Source organism: Aulonocara stuartgranti, assembly GCF_965226115.1.
Source record: "Aulonocara stuartgranti genome assembly, chromosome: 9".
Lineage (NCBI taxonomy): Eukaryota > Metazoa > Chordata > Actinopteri > Cichliformes > Cichlidae > Aulonocara > Aulonocara stuartgranti.
In genome coordinates this window covers 18,615,393-18,632,870 of record NC_138960.1, presented here as the reverse complement: position 1 = coordinate 18,632,870, position 17,478 = coordinate 18,615,393, and the positions used below count along the sequence as shown (strand labels likewise).

The 17,478-nt window shown below is 39.6% G+C and overlaps 1 protein-coding gene across 1 annotated transcript in view; it reads right to left on the bottom strand.

Annotated features, from left to right (window-relative positions):
• The window catches only part of gpr158a (G protein-coupled receptor 158a), a 94,493-nt gene that overhangs the window by 6,826 nt on the left and 70,189 nt on the right, over positions 1–17,478 (bottom strand). The window contains 5 exon segments of the mRNA XM_082546663.1: positions 577–723; positions 2,628–2,733; positions 8,642–8,780; positions 11,139–11,377; positions 14,066–14,175. Coding sequence (XP_082402789.1) covers positions 577–723; positions 2,628–2,733; positions 8,642–8,780; positions 11,139–11,377; positions 14,066–14,175 — 741 coding nt within the window.

Below are 17,478 nucleotides of genomic sequence, written 5' to 3'. Positions count from 1 at the left end.
AACAAACAAACAAAGGTCGCGCTCAAACACTGCTACAGAAAAGCACACAATCTGCTGCACAGAAAGCATGCAGTACTACCTAATGACACGTGACTACAAACAGTTTTTAAATAATGCATTACAGAGTATCACATGCTGAAAAAAAGCAAAGACGGGACAGTTTAGGACAGCATCAAATAAGAAAACGGAGTGTCTTTTAGTGTTAGGTCTGAAACAGCCTCTAAGCTCAGATCCTGAATCAGTTGGATTTCAATCTGCATTTCCCTCCGTGACAGTGAATGCTCTCAAACACCTGGATGTCACCATAAAACCCCCTCTTCTACATTATAGGCTTATGGTACCCAAATATTTTGGTAGAGAGACTTCTTCAGCTCTAACAGACAAACAGATATCTCTGCTCACGTTGGCACGTTTTTCCCAAAGGCTGTCGCAAGACCTTATGCCACAGCCATTAATAGAATTGAGATGGCCCATTTCGTCTGGTGTCTGCAATAAAAAACTGCCATGGCTCAGTATTTTTGGAGGATTCAAAAGGTGCACAATGGAAATGTAAAAGTTGGTGGAAACACCCCTCACCCTGATGTCCTCAGGGTCCAGGCTGTGCTCGCTCCATGCTGACGTTATGCTGCTGTTGAGGTACGATCCAGAGCGACCCATGTCCAACTCGTCCTCATAGGCCTCAGACGCGATATCATCTCTCATGTGGGTGCCAGCAAACAGGAACTGATGGAGGGCGGTAAAATTGGTCAACACTGATTGTTTCCATTACATTTCTTAAGCAAGGAAAAGCAAACAATGCAGAAATCACAATATACATATATAGCTTACTTACTTAACCTAACATTATTTAAGAAGATGGAAACAGTTCTTTAGTGCATTACTATGTATTTACGTGTCTATATAGCAAATATAAAACATTATATTTTACTGATGAAAATAAAGACCACCATGAAAGATAATTAATAAAATAAAAAGTAAGAATAAAAACAACAATAATAACAATATCTTAAATTGGAAATGCCTAAATCCTGGACAGCATCGAATACCAAAGGAGCTAAATTACAAGTAAAGCAGCATGTAAGCACAGGCTACATATGAAAGGTGAAGCCAATGGAGAAGTGCTTTAAATCTGGGCCAGTGGGGGCAAGTTGAATGGCCAAGTTAAGGCAATTTACTCATATACAGTAGAACATTTAAATGAAACTTAAGTGCTGCACAGATTCTTCTTCTTCTTTCCTTCCCTTAGGGGTGTCCACAGGGAATTGTGGACCCTATTTCTAGTGTCCTCCTCTATCACATCACCCCTCTGCATTTCCTGACTGCCAGATCCATGTTCACCATCCAATAATCCACTATTTCTCCTCTGCACAAACCTCTAACTTTGTCTCCAAACTGCTCAACTCGAGCTGTCTGTCTGATGTAGTCATTTCTAATTATGTCCCAATGAAAGTCTCAACATCTCCAGCTCTGCCTCCTGTTTTTGTCAGTGCCAATGTCAATGCCATGAAACATACATCATAGCATTCTCACTACTGTTTTGTAAACCTTCCCTGTCACTCTTGCTGCTATCCCTCAGACATAAATCACCCCCAACACTCATCTCCAACCACCCCACCCTGCCTGCACTCTCTTCTTCACCTCTCTTGCATACTGTCAAAGTGCTGAACAGCAAGCAATTATAAAATAAGAAAACAATTAAAAGTCTAAGTAAAAGAAAGCTAGAAGCTACTTAAAAACAATTTAGAAAAAGAAATTATACGTAGTATAGAAAACAAAATAAGGGCAAATAGTCTTCAAAAAAGGTGCAGTTGGAAAATGATCCAATATTGAAAAAGTCAATGAGAAAAGGTATCTTTTTATACATAACTGGCAGGTAGATGTTTTCAACTGGAGAGGAACGCTACTGTAAATTTTTGGAGCTTAAACTTGAATTAATAAGAACTTTAAGGCTAACTGACCTAGGGAGCATGACATCTAAAACTGGAAATAAGCCCAACAGATACTCAGAGTGCTTACTGCTGATTTGTTCTATGAGTACACACTATTTTAGGCCCCAGTCACATAAGTCAAGAGACCAGTCAGCGACTCCATAGCAACCTTTGGAAAAATGCATATACCCCAGCTGGTTGCCGAGTGGTTGCTGCACCAAAAACCTTGCGATTTCATTGGTCGCTAGCAGTTTGCCAAAATTGACCACAGTTTGCATGCAAGACACTGACTCATCTATGGCAATCTGTTAGCGACCAAAGCAATCACAAGCAGGTTTTTATTACAACACAAAGTAAAAAGTAAAATAACCTCCAGTAACTACTCACTACCTGGTTGGTGAATATACTTTTTCACCCTAGCGACTTTTTTAGGGCAACCTCATAGACTAAATCTATACAAGTTGCTACACTGTGAGCATGGAGGGGTGCTTGTGATTCAGAGCTTCTGAAACTGAGGTCTCACAGTGATGGTTCACAAACTACAATTATTATTGTAGGGTCTTTACTTTGCAATATAAAGCGTCATGAGGCGACTGTTGTTGGGATTTGACGTTATATAAATAAACTTAAATTCAATTAGATACTACACCCATCTTTTCCATACATTTGTGAATGTATTGCATACATTGAAATGGTTACCTTAGGAATGAGTAGAAGACCCAGGGTGACAGTGACAGTTAGGTGAGTGTGGGTGAAGAACAGGAGCAGCATCCAGTCTGGATGCAGCTCAGGAGCGAGAGTGAACCTGTAAAAATAAAGACAGACATCCAGATGTGAAGCTGATGTTAGTCAATTTCATTGACTGCCGATAGGATTTCAGTTTCTTATATTCTGATATCTATAAAGCTGTTCAGCATCACTATTCAACCTGCTAAATCTCATCACATAAACCAGGAAAGTATTTGGACACAAAGACACGTCTTTATTATAGTTCATCAACTTTAAAGTGTTCATTCACTAACTGAAGTGAAACCTGCATCAAAGCTCTTGGATACAGATGGATGTGGGAGAGAAAGCTACCACCAGTGCAGCAGATTTAGCAGCAGTGTCTGTCTAGTCGTCAAATGCACTCCTGCAGTGTTCTACTTGGGTGATCCTCGTGCCAGCAAGGACACAATATTTTCCTCATCCGCTCAATTGGATTCACAATAAAAAGGAGTGACCTTCATCTGGTCAAAAGATTCAGTCTATGTGTACATCAGACGGGAACACACTAGGCTAGCTGTGCTGCAGCAGTTGGAGGAAAATAAGATAATTACCATCTGAAACAACAGTGGTGAGAGGAGTAGCTCCAGCCTGTTATTTAGAACGAACTAACAGGCTTTCAGCACAGTGAGACCTCGTGTGCACTAAGGATATGAAGGCATGTCTTGTTAGATGCTAATTCCACCACTGGAGAGCCTCTAACAAGCAAATGTCATGTAGCAGGCTCATTACGTTGCTGAGGTTGGCAAATGGCTAATTAACAAACAGTTACTGTGGTAATAGCTGTGAGGCATGAATGAAGGCAAACGTCCAGCATATGAAATGTCTCGAAGCTTTGAAGTCTTCTCTCCTTCGTGTTTTGTGATGAGTTTGTGTGCAGATGAGGATTTAATAACTCTGGCATGCTGTTTCCTCTCAGCCAGCAGCATTTCACTGAGCGATCTCCACCACTCCTACGACTCCAGCGGTTTCATTCCAGCATCCCATTTACCTGGACCTGGCTTATACCTGAAGATGACCACAGCCAACACGGAAGCCTGAGCTTTAACTGGTCACTATGGGATCAAATAGCAGGTTCTTCATGCAACATAAATGGATGGCGGTTGCCTTTAACTAGCCCCGGTGCACACTGGAGCCCCAGGTGGCAACCAGACGGAATTAACCCACCACACCAGGCAGTTCTCCAGTTTATTAAGGACCTCATCTGGCCATTTTCTGCAGAGGAAAGCCTCACAACAATGCTCGAGAGGCTCGTTAAAAGAACTGGCCAAGCAATCACAAGAGCCAGATGTTCAAAAAGACATCAGAACACTTAAAAACTCGCATTTCTTCCAGTAAACTATCGATCATGCACAATTTATTGGTAATGAACGATAATAAAGCTACCAATAGTTCAAGTAATTGATGCTGTCTTAGAAAAAAAAAATCACCCTGACATGGTTCATTAGTGAATAATGTGATGTAGCTGAGCTCTCAATTAGGGCGGCTCGAGCTAGGAGCGGCTGTGGCAGTGTCAGCTGAAACATCTCATTTATTAAAACTGCACATTGCAGCTACTTGACGTGTAGACTGGAGGGAGAGGGCTGATTTCACTATGATCAAAATTAACTACGAGCTGAACAGAACAGTTGAGCTAGCGTACACGGAAATCAGGCGATCTACTGGAGGATATAAACATCAAAATGACAACCTGAAGACAGACTATGATATTAAATATGGAGCCAGTACGTACTGGGAATTTTGCAAATTTAAGTGACAACATTTGCATGCTGAACACAATGTATCTATTAGTAACTATGCTTAGAGCGCTATGTGGGTGGATTCGAGCCTTACTGTTATTCCAGTGTTAAGGTTCTGATTTTTGTGTTTGTTAAACTTGGACTTTGCTTTTGTTTCCTTTATTATTCCATTTACGTGTGCACACAGAAAGGTCCTGAGCTGGATTTGAACCCAACACCTTTTAGCTGTGAGGCAAAAGTGACACAGACTGCCATCCAAATAAAACAGACAAAACAAACAAAAAAACCCACTTCTTTATCTTAAATATCTTAAATAAAAGTGTCTCTTTTTCTTTTAACTGATCCTGTCAGTTATGTTACTGTCAGTTATCATCAGTGTTAGTCATCAGAGGTGGGACCAAGTCATTGTTTTGCAAGTCTCAAGTCAAGTCTCAAGTAATGTCAGGCAAGTCAGAGTCGAGTCTCAAGTCACTGGTGTAAAAGTCCGAGTCAAGTCACAAGTCTGAAACTTTGAATTTCAAGTCCTTTCGAGTCTTTAAAAAAAACAAAAACGAAAAAATAATGTTGCAGTTATGCTAAATGTAAATATTAGACCATGTAATTTTAAAATCTGTGTTTTTCTCAACACATGACAAAATAGTGAACGTAGAAAATATACACAAATTGTGAAATTGCACCTCTTTAAAATGCAGCTCAATTAAACCTAGCTCCAAGAATAATTTTCACCGACAGTTCTGAGATAAGCTGCATGTTATTCTTGGATGCGGTTGTAGGACCGGCTTTAAAATCGCATGACAAAAATATCATACACATTAAAAAAAACTGTATCACCAACGTAGCCTGTACAACATTTGCTAGTTAGATGAAGTCAGCTATCTCATCTTAGCATATTTATATGCATATTTATAATCATACGGTTCTTGGAGTGAGTGCACACACTCATGAAGTTTAGTAACTTCAGGTCACTGCAACAAGCCCAGGTACAGTTTACCGACGGATGGGTACAGGACCTTGAAATGCACCGTGTAGAAAGTAAAGACCATCGTACATATCATAAGTTTACCAGTCTCACAAATCGTCGTCATAAATACACATTCCTTAACCGTTTATTAATAGGACCTTTGAGCTCAACGGTAATTAATTAGCAGTGGAAATAATTTCTGGTACCCATCACAGAAATGTAGCAGTGACAACAATATTGTATGCTGTAATCGTACTGGGCAATTAGTGATACAAAAAACCTGTTTTATCCTGTGAATAAAAGTATATGTTTTTGTCAATGTACCATAATAACAGAAGCGAAACACAATATTGTGTCAGGACAATTCACTATTTATGCACAATAAATAAAGGAGCATAGCGCCACAATTTCTGTTCAGCGCCAGACTTGCTTGTAACCTATATCACTAATTATGTTATGAAAATGACGTATTAACTACTAAAAAACACTGACCTTCGTGTAAATGCTTGGAGCAGACTAACCTGTGAGCTGGAGTGTTCTGGGACGTTATATTTGATCTTTGAATGGCTGAAATCCAGTCGCCTCTTTGTTACTTCGGAAACATGGCTCGAACAATTTCTCCTCAACGACGTAATCCGATAACAACCGATCTCTTTACCCGTCGGCTTCCCGTGGCTGTCATGCGACCGGCTATTGCAGTTAATAATACAACAGCTTCTTGACATTTTTGTGTTTCTTTTTATCGCTGTATAACTGATTTTAATTGAAAGCCTGCGTGCGCTAGTACCGCTTGCCACGAGTTCCCAGAATCCTTTGCGGTTCTACCCGTGAATGACGTCACATTTTCAATCTCTATATAATATGCATGTTAAATTTTGTATTTGGGGTAAAATATCAAGTCTTTTCAAGTAAACCGGTTCAAGTCCAATTCAAGTCCCAAGTCATTGGTGTAAAAGTCCAAGTCAAGTCACAAGTCTTAGAACATTTTTTCAAGTCAAGTCTAAAGTCATAAAATTAATGACTCGAGTCTGACTCGAGTCCAAGTCATGTGACTCGAGTCCACACCTCTGTTAGTCATAAAATAAAAGTTGGAGCGTATTTCAAGACAGAGGATTATTACCCAAAGAATCTCTAAATTCAGTATTGTATGGGATATAACAGAATATAATTTGTGATGCTCAAAGTGTTTTGGTAAAAATTCTAGACAAATTTATTACATAAATAAATAGAAAATCAGTTTAAAAAGTTTTCAGTTTGGATATAGCATTATAACAGATGATGTAAGCTGTAGGCTTCTTACAGTATAGCACAGGTGGGGGAGTTTACTGCAAAAAACTGTCTGTGATGAGTCAGAAAACACAGCCTGACTGTGCAAACAGCACAGGTGTACCTGCGTATCTGCTGATACTTAAATGTCCACCTTTAACAAGTCTCACTGGACCCCAGAGTAGAGCCTTCCCAGTTTCATTTCAAGACAAGCTTATGCTTCTTCCTGCTCCTTTTTGAACATGAACGTTATTTGGAGTTGTGGTTGCTCGTTTTCCTTTTGTTTTGCTTTGTTCATTTGTCTCTTTTAATTCTATTTTGTTGTACTTTTTCAACATGTTCAAAATAAAGATTCAATCAATCAATCAAGACACCTCACAGATTTTTCTATCACACCACTGTATTCTTGGTTTGCATTTTGGGTTATTTTTGTTAAATAAATTGATTTTGCTCGGTTTCAGCCCTCTTCTCTTCAACTCTCTGTAGCTTTAAATTATTTGAGCTGCTGCTGCCCATTTCCAGAAGAGGGCAGTACCTTTCCTGCCATTACCACAAACAACCTGAACCAAAAATGCAGCAGAATAATTAAATTCTGTGCCGTAACCTCAAAGTGTCTGAGAAGAGCTGCTGGTTTATACCAGGTCTGTACATATGTACCAAGAATCTGAACAGACTGACTACTTTACACAAAGCAAAAATGTTCTTATGCAGTACTGATAACATATAAGAAATTTCTAGCTGATTAAACAACCTTTCCCTCACTAGTCTGCACCACAAATACCAGCTGGTTGAGTAAATAATTACTATTTTACTCATGTGCAATAGTTAACTGTTCTCAGATGCTACACAGCAGTATGTGATTTAGAAAATGAACAGTTGTATGCAGGCTGTGAGAGAACAAGCTAGTGTATAATCACTGGAGTAATGTGCCATGAAGTACAGCACAGGCGCGTGGATGCTAACCTGCAAAGAAAGGAACACTTGGCAAACCAATCTGACATCATGAGTATGATGATTTGCAGTACAAAGTGCCGCACTGTTGAGTGACATTTAAAATATGATTTGATTATTAAAGAATGTAATTAACAGTTTCAAGTGGTTTCTAAATATAAGCACTGTTTACACAGCCAATTTTTATCCTCATCCATTAGATTAGGCTACATGTTTAATGTCTTTCGTACTATTGCTGGTCTGCTGGCTACCAAATGCAAAGCAAACTTTCCCCCTGAGCTAAGGGTGGTCCACACACGGAGCGATGTGGTGATCAGAGAACATAAAATGCCAAAGATGTTCAGCAACTTCAAGCGATAATAGGAGAAGTGAGTGGGCATGAGCAAATGCAGCAAATACCAACAATGGCGACCCCCACATATGTTGATCGACATATGAGGGGGTGGCAAATAAATTAGAAGGTTACCTAGGCAACTGAGGGCTGAATTGTCCAAAAGCAACCAACCATTGAATGACCAACAGGATGAGGAGGCATGTAACTGATAGCTGGAAAATTTGCCATTTTGCACACCTTCAAGGCTTCATCTATTTTTCCCGTCTCTGCATAAAAGTGAGCTGTGGAGCTCCGTTTCTAATTGTCATCATGGGTTTTTGCTTTGCAACATGATGCAAATTTGAGTTGAAATTTTTTAACCTGCGCAAATGCGGCTTCGCCTCTGTTTGCATTGCCCAGTGTGAATTTGCATCAAATCACCTCATGGGATTGAAAACATGTTCGCAGTTTGAAGGTTTTCAGACTTTCTGATTTCTGTCATGTCATTTCCTTAAGATTCATTCTAGCTTACTCGATGTGCTATAACCAAGAGACTATGTTGGCAGTTCACTGACCTTATAAACAAACTATTTATCTCATATAACTTTTACTAATTTTCTGGTACGATGCAATAATACGATAGAATATATTTGCATTTTTTTTAAATTCAACAAAAAAAACCTCATGGTGCCAAATCACTAGGAGGAGGAGCTCTTACCTGATGATGTAGAATATAGCTGACAGCACAAGCTCATTATGAACAGCGATGGCCATGTAGCGAGGCTCGTGGAAGGCCGACGGCACAGTCCTCACGGCGTAACACAGATAGACCGCCCACAGCAGGAAGAGGAACTCGGCTGGGAAGCGAAAAAACAAAAAACAAGCTGTAAACACAGCGAATGCTCTGGCCAAGAAATCATTTCAATGCGGCACACGCTCCTTACATGGGCACCAACCAACCAGCCACTTCACACTCCAGCGCACACATGGAGCTGCCACAGATGGTTGTAAAACACACGTATACAGGAAAGTGGCCTGCTCGACAGACTCATTTGCAACAGCTGTGGTTGTATTCTCAGGGCATTAAATGAGTCCCCGTGCACCTCCGCGGCAGCCTCACATAAGGTTTCCAAGGTATCCAGCTCCGCAACTGTAAACACGCCAGGTTGCTGCCTGTGAGGGCAAGTGAATCATGTTTCCTTACAATAGGAACAACAATCACTGCAAAGTGACTCATTACTGTAAACGCCTCCCTGTCTGTTGGACTTCTTTTTTTAAATAATTAGATCTCAAACTTTTATTTTTGTAAGTAAAACTATTTACTCGAGACAACAATAGAAATAAATTTGTTTTCTCCGTTCCTTGAAATAAAATAGCGAGTGAGAGCAACGAGGGAAATCTAACTCTTTTTTAATGGTCTATTCAGAGCATTTGTAAATTATTTATCAGTAGTTCCAGCATATTAATCCTTCAAAATGGGCAGATTTGTTCATTTTTTTGTACTTGATTTTTTTTTTTTTACAGCGTTAAACAAAAAATGTTTCTGGTACGTTACCAACTAAAAGACTTCACTCACAAGTTTAGCTACCTCAAAGCCTTTTCTTTCTTTCTTTTAACCATATATTCTGTTATAGAATATAACTTCTATAGAATAACTTTCTTTTTTTGTAATCTATCATGAACCTCCATACAGTTTAGAGTGGGCTTTGTGAAACCGATTATACAGAGGATTTGCAGACAAAGAACTGCTAACCCAATGACATTAACTCATCCCTGTGTATGAACACTTCTAGTGAAACTGGGACCATTTTCCTTCAAAATAAAAGCTGCACCTTTTAAACTTCTACTTTGATGGGGAGCCTTCTCCATTTCCAGTTTGCGTTGCACTTTTGCTAACTACAATCACTTGGGTAGTAGTTAGCAAGTATTTGCAGCCAAGCTGTTCGTCGCAAATTACAGGTGACCAAGGCAACCTACTAGCAACCAAAGCAATCATAATGAGCTTCTTAGTGCAGCATATCATATTCAATATGTTGAATAACGTGCACGCATGATATCACATGAAGAAAAAGAAATCTCTCTAGGTTGTATGGTGCAATATTTTTAAAAAATACTTACTACTCACTACTCATGTACTAATTTCTATAGTGTTTCTGTGTTCTATGATATTTAACCTTGCCATGGGTGTCACAAGAAACTAACTCGCACCAGCATGTGATTTACAAGAGAGGCTGTGTGAGGGATGAGGAAGAGGAGTGTGCAAAAGAAGTGAGTTCTCTTACCATGACTGCTGATAACTGCTTTTTTACTGTTTTCATGTTTATAAAGTTAGACTGCACAAGATTAATACAAGAATCTCAGTGTGCCTGTACTGTCCTCTACCTCTGCACATGCGAGCACATGATAACAACTACTTAAAGTGCAGTTTTGCTGCATGCTTGGGTCTTAACAATTCGTCTTTATTCGATAGGAGTTCATTTTTTATGGGATTGTTTCTGCGCAGAAACACAGCAGAGCAGAAAATACTACAATTATATCTCTTGCTGCGAGCAAATGCAGGTGTGGATTTCTAAATCTGAAAGATTTATTGCATCTCTGTGGGTGTAAATTATAAGCTGCATTCAGGTGGCATCAGAGTTGCCCCGCACTTCCATATTGCCAACCTATTTTTACCTCCTAATAAACAGAATGAAAATGTGTCCTCAGTATACAGTAGCGCAGCATGGCGGCCCGGCTGGGGGTCCATCTGTTTTCCCAGAACTCTAAAACGACCACAGCGCTCTCTCATGAAGCCTGAGTCAGCAGACATACACCAGCATGCAGACTTGCTCAAAGTGAGATGCTGCTCTCAAAGCATCTTTGATTTCTCATCTGTCTTCATCTGCTGCTGGTTGCCCTTCCCCTCCTGTGTACAACACAGGAAAGCATCCAAAAGCGTAGCACCAGTAGAGAGGATTAATGTCTTCTTTTGGGAAACATTTCCAAATGTACATGGAAGGGAGTTGTCTTAATCATCCAGCTTCACCCCATCACTCATTCTTCCCTCATCTCACTTTCAACTCCCATCGCTATCATGCCTAACAAATCACTTCTTAATTTCACGTGTCCATCAAGTAACCCACGTTTCCTCACCACACTTACCCACATGCAGAGTGCAGCACACTTAAATCTACTCACAGCGCCCTGCAGAGGCAGAGGGCAGTAACGGTACTTACCAACAGCCATCATATAGTCCCAGCGATCCAGGAGGCACATGCTGAACTGCAGCCCATTGGGCGTGTAGCCCACCTCGATGAGAGCCAACTTCCTGTCCGGGTTCTGACAGACAGCAGATGTCCAAGCCACCAGGAACCAGCAGACGATGAGCAGAATGATGCCCAGCAGACGTAGCACTCGCCAGCTGGTCATATAGGGGATCCTCTGGGCTGTACGGGACAGGAACACCTTCAGCACCCTGTGGAGGGAGAAGCTCACATTGAGACTGTTTCACAAAGTTTCATGTAAGCCTGTCGTCATTTCAAGTAAACAGAGTATCCATGAGAGGGAAATACCTCTACACTCAGTGTGCCTTGAGTGTATTTATCTTTTTATTTCCCATATCTGCTAGAATTTGAAACCTTCTACATGCAAAAGCTTTAAGCAAAAAATACATCACAGCTGCTTTACACACTGGTTTATTAGTCTATGGCAATATTAGTATCGGAAAAATATTGCTTCCACAATATGACATAAATACTTAACAGAAAACTAGTATTTCAATTTTCATAGACTCTTATTAAGCTTTATAGCAGCCATTCCCAAAGTCAAGAGTGCTGCGGCCCACTTAAAAACCAGAAAATCCCAAGGGGCCCACTCATTCTTAAATCTTCACTTTAATCAAAATGCAAGAGAAAGTGATGTATTTCCTTGAAAAGTTTCATTCCAAAAAACATAAACAACGCAGGCTGTTAAGGCTATAAATTGTTGATGCTACTTGGGTGTATGCAAAGTGTTTAGGTCAGTGTGTGACCCATCTTCCTCCTTGGACACGAACTTCACTCACCTGTGCCAATAGCAGTCACTGAACTGAAACTCTCTGCTGTGCTATTGCAGCCTTTCAAAGGATTTTTATTGTGTGCTGCTGTGTCCAAACAAACATGCTGAAAACGCCGACGTCAACTCTGTGATCAAAAGTGGGCCTGGCAAAAAATTAACCGTGATGGTGGATGCTGATGTAAAATATTAGTCTAGTCATGCTGTCTCTTGCGAAATGAGAAGTATACGTCATATTACTTTTTTTATATGGATGAATTTACCTTTATTAGCACCATTTCCTGTGAACTGGCTCCAACATGCTCAGAATCGATGATTTTCTCGACCATATTAGTTCATGAAATTTAACCAAAACAGTTTATCTGCCTTAAACTTACTAAACATAACAAAAAGAGCTGAGTAGGGTTGAGCGATAGGACGAATATATCAACTATCGACGATAGGCTAAGGCCATTGGTGATCGTTTTTACAAGGTCGATTTATTTATTTATTTGCCCATGAGTAAGTTTGCTAATAATGATGGAGCTAATAGAAGCAGTCAACAGAAAAAAAAATAATAGCACTGTTTTAACAGCACCCTTTTTCATCTGCGAGCAAATGCACGCTCCTAAATTCTGTGCCCAAATGCGTGTTGATGGAGCTGCAGAAGTTGGTGATAGCCTTGCATACTCAGCCGCATGGTGGACACGTACACGCTTATGCAAGTTAGTCGTGTTTGAGTACTTTGTTCACACTATACGTCTGCACAAGCGGCACACCGCTTTGGTTACATCCTTAGGTTTACCTCTTTCATCCCAAATTGGCAACTTTATACTTTTTTTAGTGCTGTCAGCATAATCACGACTAACGCGATTAACAATTAACCCATCTGGAGCACAGACGGAGTCAAAGTCCCTGAAATGTCTCTGTCAACGCATTTCAGGCAGTTTGTCCAAAGTTTGTTCATTCTGCACTCCAGATGGTTTAAGCGCGTTAAAATTTTTAATCGTGATGACCACATTAACACTGACATCCCTAATTCTTTGGGGAAATTAGTTCATCCATGTTTGGCCTTCTGTGTTGTAAACAGCAAATCAGTCCGTGCATGATTACATTGCTCCGCCCATCAAAAAGTCTGCGCATACGCGAATATATCGTCGATCGACGATTATTGGACTGACGACTGTCGGTTGGAAATTTTTTACATATCACCCAACCCTAGAGCTGAGTGATCAGAAAAGAAAAAAACAAAGCAAACTTTTTGTTTGTCACCTCACTAAATGGGTGAAATTTTACACTATTTATTAAAAAATGCTAATATGTTGCAAACTTATTTAAGGGCTTTGGTTTAAAAGAAAGTGTGCCTTGAGGTATGATTAAATGACATGTCAAGACTTTTTCCTGACTTCCTGCAAAGCAGCGCAGCAGAAAAAAACTGCTAGCCATCACATTTGCAGCACTTATTCCACCTGCCAAATCCACAGACTGTGGAACATGAGTTAAACTCTGCTCAAACACATCACCGGCATAGCTATTCTTAGGCTCTGCCCTTCACGCACATTGATGAAGTGTCCACTGCTCTCTCCACTAATGAGCCCCCCATCAAAAATTGATCTGTGCAATATGTTAACTTGCACCTCGAAGGGTGAACTGGGCCCCGGCTCGTGTTAGCCACATCCTCTTAATCAGTATCTCCATTAGCACATTTTGACAGATTCACCTGACAAAAAAAGGCCCACAAATGAAGAATTTCATCACTGTCACTTTAAATACAGTGGACCACCCTGTCTCATTAACAGCTATTCACAGCTGGAGAACTCCCCCCCAACACCACTCCACTGCATCCTCTGGCGATGCTTTCTGTCCCTGAGTTCTGTTTTTGTCTTTTTCTCAGCAACTGTCATTCAGGACTTTGTTAAATATGGAGCTCATTTGGGGCCAATGCGCTCCGTGTTTTCTTAATTACTTTACCACTTAATGAGGCAGTATAGCCTGGTGATGAAGTAGCTGAAAAACACGCTGCCTTGACACATCACAGGACTCTTTATCAAAGGATTAAGAGGTCAGGTGTAATATAATCTGATAAGTGCTTCCAGGGATGGATAACAGTGTCGAACTGTGGGTGAAGTACCTGTACAACTTAAGAGTCAGCATCCCGTAGACGGTAGCGAAACCCAGCAGTCGAACCCAACGCAGAAGGATGCAACGGAAAACACTGGGCTGGAAGTAGAGAATCCCAACCTGGAAGAGGACAGAAGAAGCATTAAACAACAAAGGTCGTGAAAAGAAACTGAAAAATAAATAAATAAATAAATAAATAAAAGAGCCACCCAACTGTGAGTGTTTTTTCTATCTAAATGATAATGGGCCCTCTTTCCCTGGGAAATTACATTTAAATTCGTGGGAAGCTGCTGCCTCATTGTGCTCTCAGTGGATGTCTCTATAAACAGTAAAGTAATCTTATTTAAATGTTGGTTTTCTCCAACTGTTCTCCTTTGGTGTCGCACAAGTGAATGAGTGGGTTTATGCAGTTTAGTTTACTGTACATCCTATCGCACATTAAGTCCCTCTATAATCAGTTACTTGCTTTGTTTCACCACAGAATCTACTCAGGAAGCTATTTTGCTTGTGTTCTCTAAACCTTTTCTACTTCCTCTGCCACCTTTCATCCATCAAAGGGAATTTAAAATACAGCAAAAGTGACCATCAGTGTGTATCGCCGATGCTGCAGATGAACTCAGTGTGTTTTGGGGCTGTGAACTTTTTTTTTTATAGTGGTTTTTGTCAGCAGATGGTGTTTCCAGGGATGTCATAAATGTGTTGACATAAAAGATCAAATGCTGCTTGAATTCTAGGACCTTTTTGCTCATGTTGGCCAAAAAAAAAAAAGAGCACCAAATTTTTATTTTTTCTCATATGCTACAAAGAGCAGCTCCATCTGCTGATGAAGATCATGTGCTATGATCAAAAGGTCTGGGCATCAGTTGAGCGCATACACTTGGACTTACTTCTAGGACTCTCAAGGATCAAAAGTTTTGACCGTACTAAAATTACTATGGCTAAACAGCTGCTGAGCTTGCTTCTCAATAATGAAAAAGTAACATTTGTTGAGCACTTTTCTAGTCTGATTGAGCACTAAAAAGTACCTAACAGATACAATATGTACAACAGCTGCAGAAACAACAAAAGGTTTGCTCCACTAAAAGGTATAAGATAGCTTTCTTAGAACAATACTTTAAAAAGCTTGTTGGTGTACGGCAAAACTATGTGCCAATGATCAGGTTCCCTTGATGGAAAAATAACTAAATAAATAAAAACTTCAGAAGGTTTATGGTCCAGGTATGTTGATATACAACCTATTCAAGAAGGGGCAGTGTCAAACAGAACAATAAGTGGACACGACCACCAAAAATGAAATCCAGAGGAAATGATGTGCTCACAGTTGCTATGAGACAGTAAAGGATAGTAACTAACTAAACGAATATATAACAAAGATATAAAATATAACAAAATAACTACAAATAGCTGAAATTATAAATATTCTAGTATTATTAAATATGCACGCAGTGTTACTGTATATGAATATCGTAAAATTAAATATGCATACTTGACTTACCATATTGTCAGCACCCTGTGAAGCCCAGTAAGTAAAGGAGCTTAAGCTCGCGGTTACATCCAGTAACTACTATTTTATTATTATTTTCACTGTATATTTTTCCCTTTGACACATTTTAAGGGTATGACCACTCATTTGTAATTATCTTACAAGCTTTATTAACAACCATAACAAGAACAATGTTGACACTGCATATCAAGGCTGAAAATTCCCTCCACATTGTACATGGATTGACCCCAACCATAACCTTTTGAGAAATGTCACTAAAAGATTAAAAAAAATCAAACCAAACCAAACACATAACACAAAGGAACCAAGCTAATAAATTAATAATGCTAATAATTTAATAACTCAATAGAAGATTACTTAAAACACTGATTATATTTGAATCTTGTGATTTGCCAGACATCGTTTTATGAGCAAGATAAAGCAGTGTGTGTGTGTGTGTTATATGTGCATTCAGCGCTCTATCTCATTTATAAATAATTATTTCAGCTTGGCCAACCTTTGGTAAAAGTTTGAGCTAAACTTTGACCAGGCTGGAATTGGTTGTCACTACTTTTTAGTGTAATTTTTAATTTTCAAGTGAAAAACAAAATGAAAGAGACTATATTGAGGGCCGGTATGAATATCACAGTGTTGTTGGTGATTTGATGAATTTAATGTCTAGCTCTTCCAGTCTGGCAGAATGAAACTCATCCAGGAATAGTCTCCCAATCTTTAGGGATTTAAATCCGCATTCCTCTCTTTAGTGCATTGTTTGAACTCCAACAACAGTGACTCAGCTCAGATAATCTTTGAAAGAAACCTTCTGTTAACAGGATAACATCATAATGAGTGACTGACGCTTACCGCTTCGCTCCTAAAATGCCTCACACACATCGTCAGGGTTCAGCCGGTGCTTTGATATTGTTGCGAGCATACAAGTAAACAACCCTTACACTACAATGATTGCATAATAGAGCAATTAGGAATGAAAAACAACTGACATGTTCTGCACATAGTGTCTCAGATATAACACTCAATGAATAAATGTCTAAGAAAGAAACAGGTAGAGAAATTTCTAATAATTAGCATTATTTTCTCCAATAATTATAACTATAGTACAATTAATAGTAGTACTACTGATGCTGCCACTATTACGGGAGGTGAAACCATTTTGGTAGAGTCATTTTCATGAGAAATTTACCTTTTATACATCAAAGAGAAAATCCATGAACTGAATTAGTCATAACAGTAAAGTGCAGTGAAAGCTTGCCCTTGAGACACAGAGCGCATCCTCCTATGTTACATCTTCACGAGTAGATTCTTCTACAAGGACCTGAGCATGCTAAACAGTGCCCATCCATGCTGGTAAAAAAACGCTGATGGTCTTCCAAAGACATAAAAAGAGCCAGAACAAACAGAGAGAAAAAAGAAACAAACATCTGAGGCGACGTAATTATCTGTCCGTTGCAGATGTGCAGAGATTTCCCCTGCGGGATTGTTAATGTTAATCGGATTAGCTGAGGCATTAATACGTTCCCTCAGGCAGCGGCGAAGACGCAGGCATGTGGATATTTTTGCTCACTAGGTTCGAGTCAGTTAAGGGACACAGAGGACCCCACGGGAGGAACGGTGGCCCACATCTTCATCTGCTCACAGAGTCTGGAATACCAACTGGAGAAACTTCTGATTCAAACAAAGCATGAACAGTTTGACTCGATTTTGCAAAAGGAACGTTGTGCTGAGGAAATAAAGACTTAAAGAGTGCTGAGCTGTTCATTTTCAATACATACAAGGTGCTTAATACTATATCTACTGTCAATATGTTTTTTAAAAGCCTTTTTTTTTTTAACAGGTGGGATTAACATAAATATCTAAACGATGTGTGACTGCTCCTCAATGCGTTACCTTTTTCACAAAATAAAGAGCAGAGGAACAGGAGC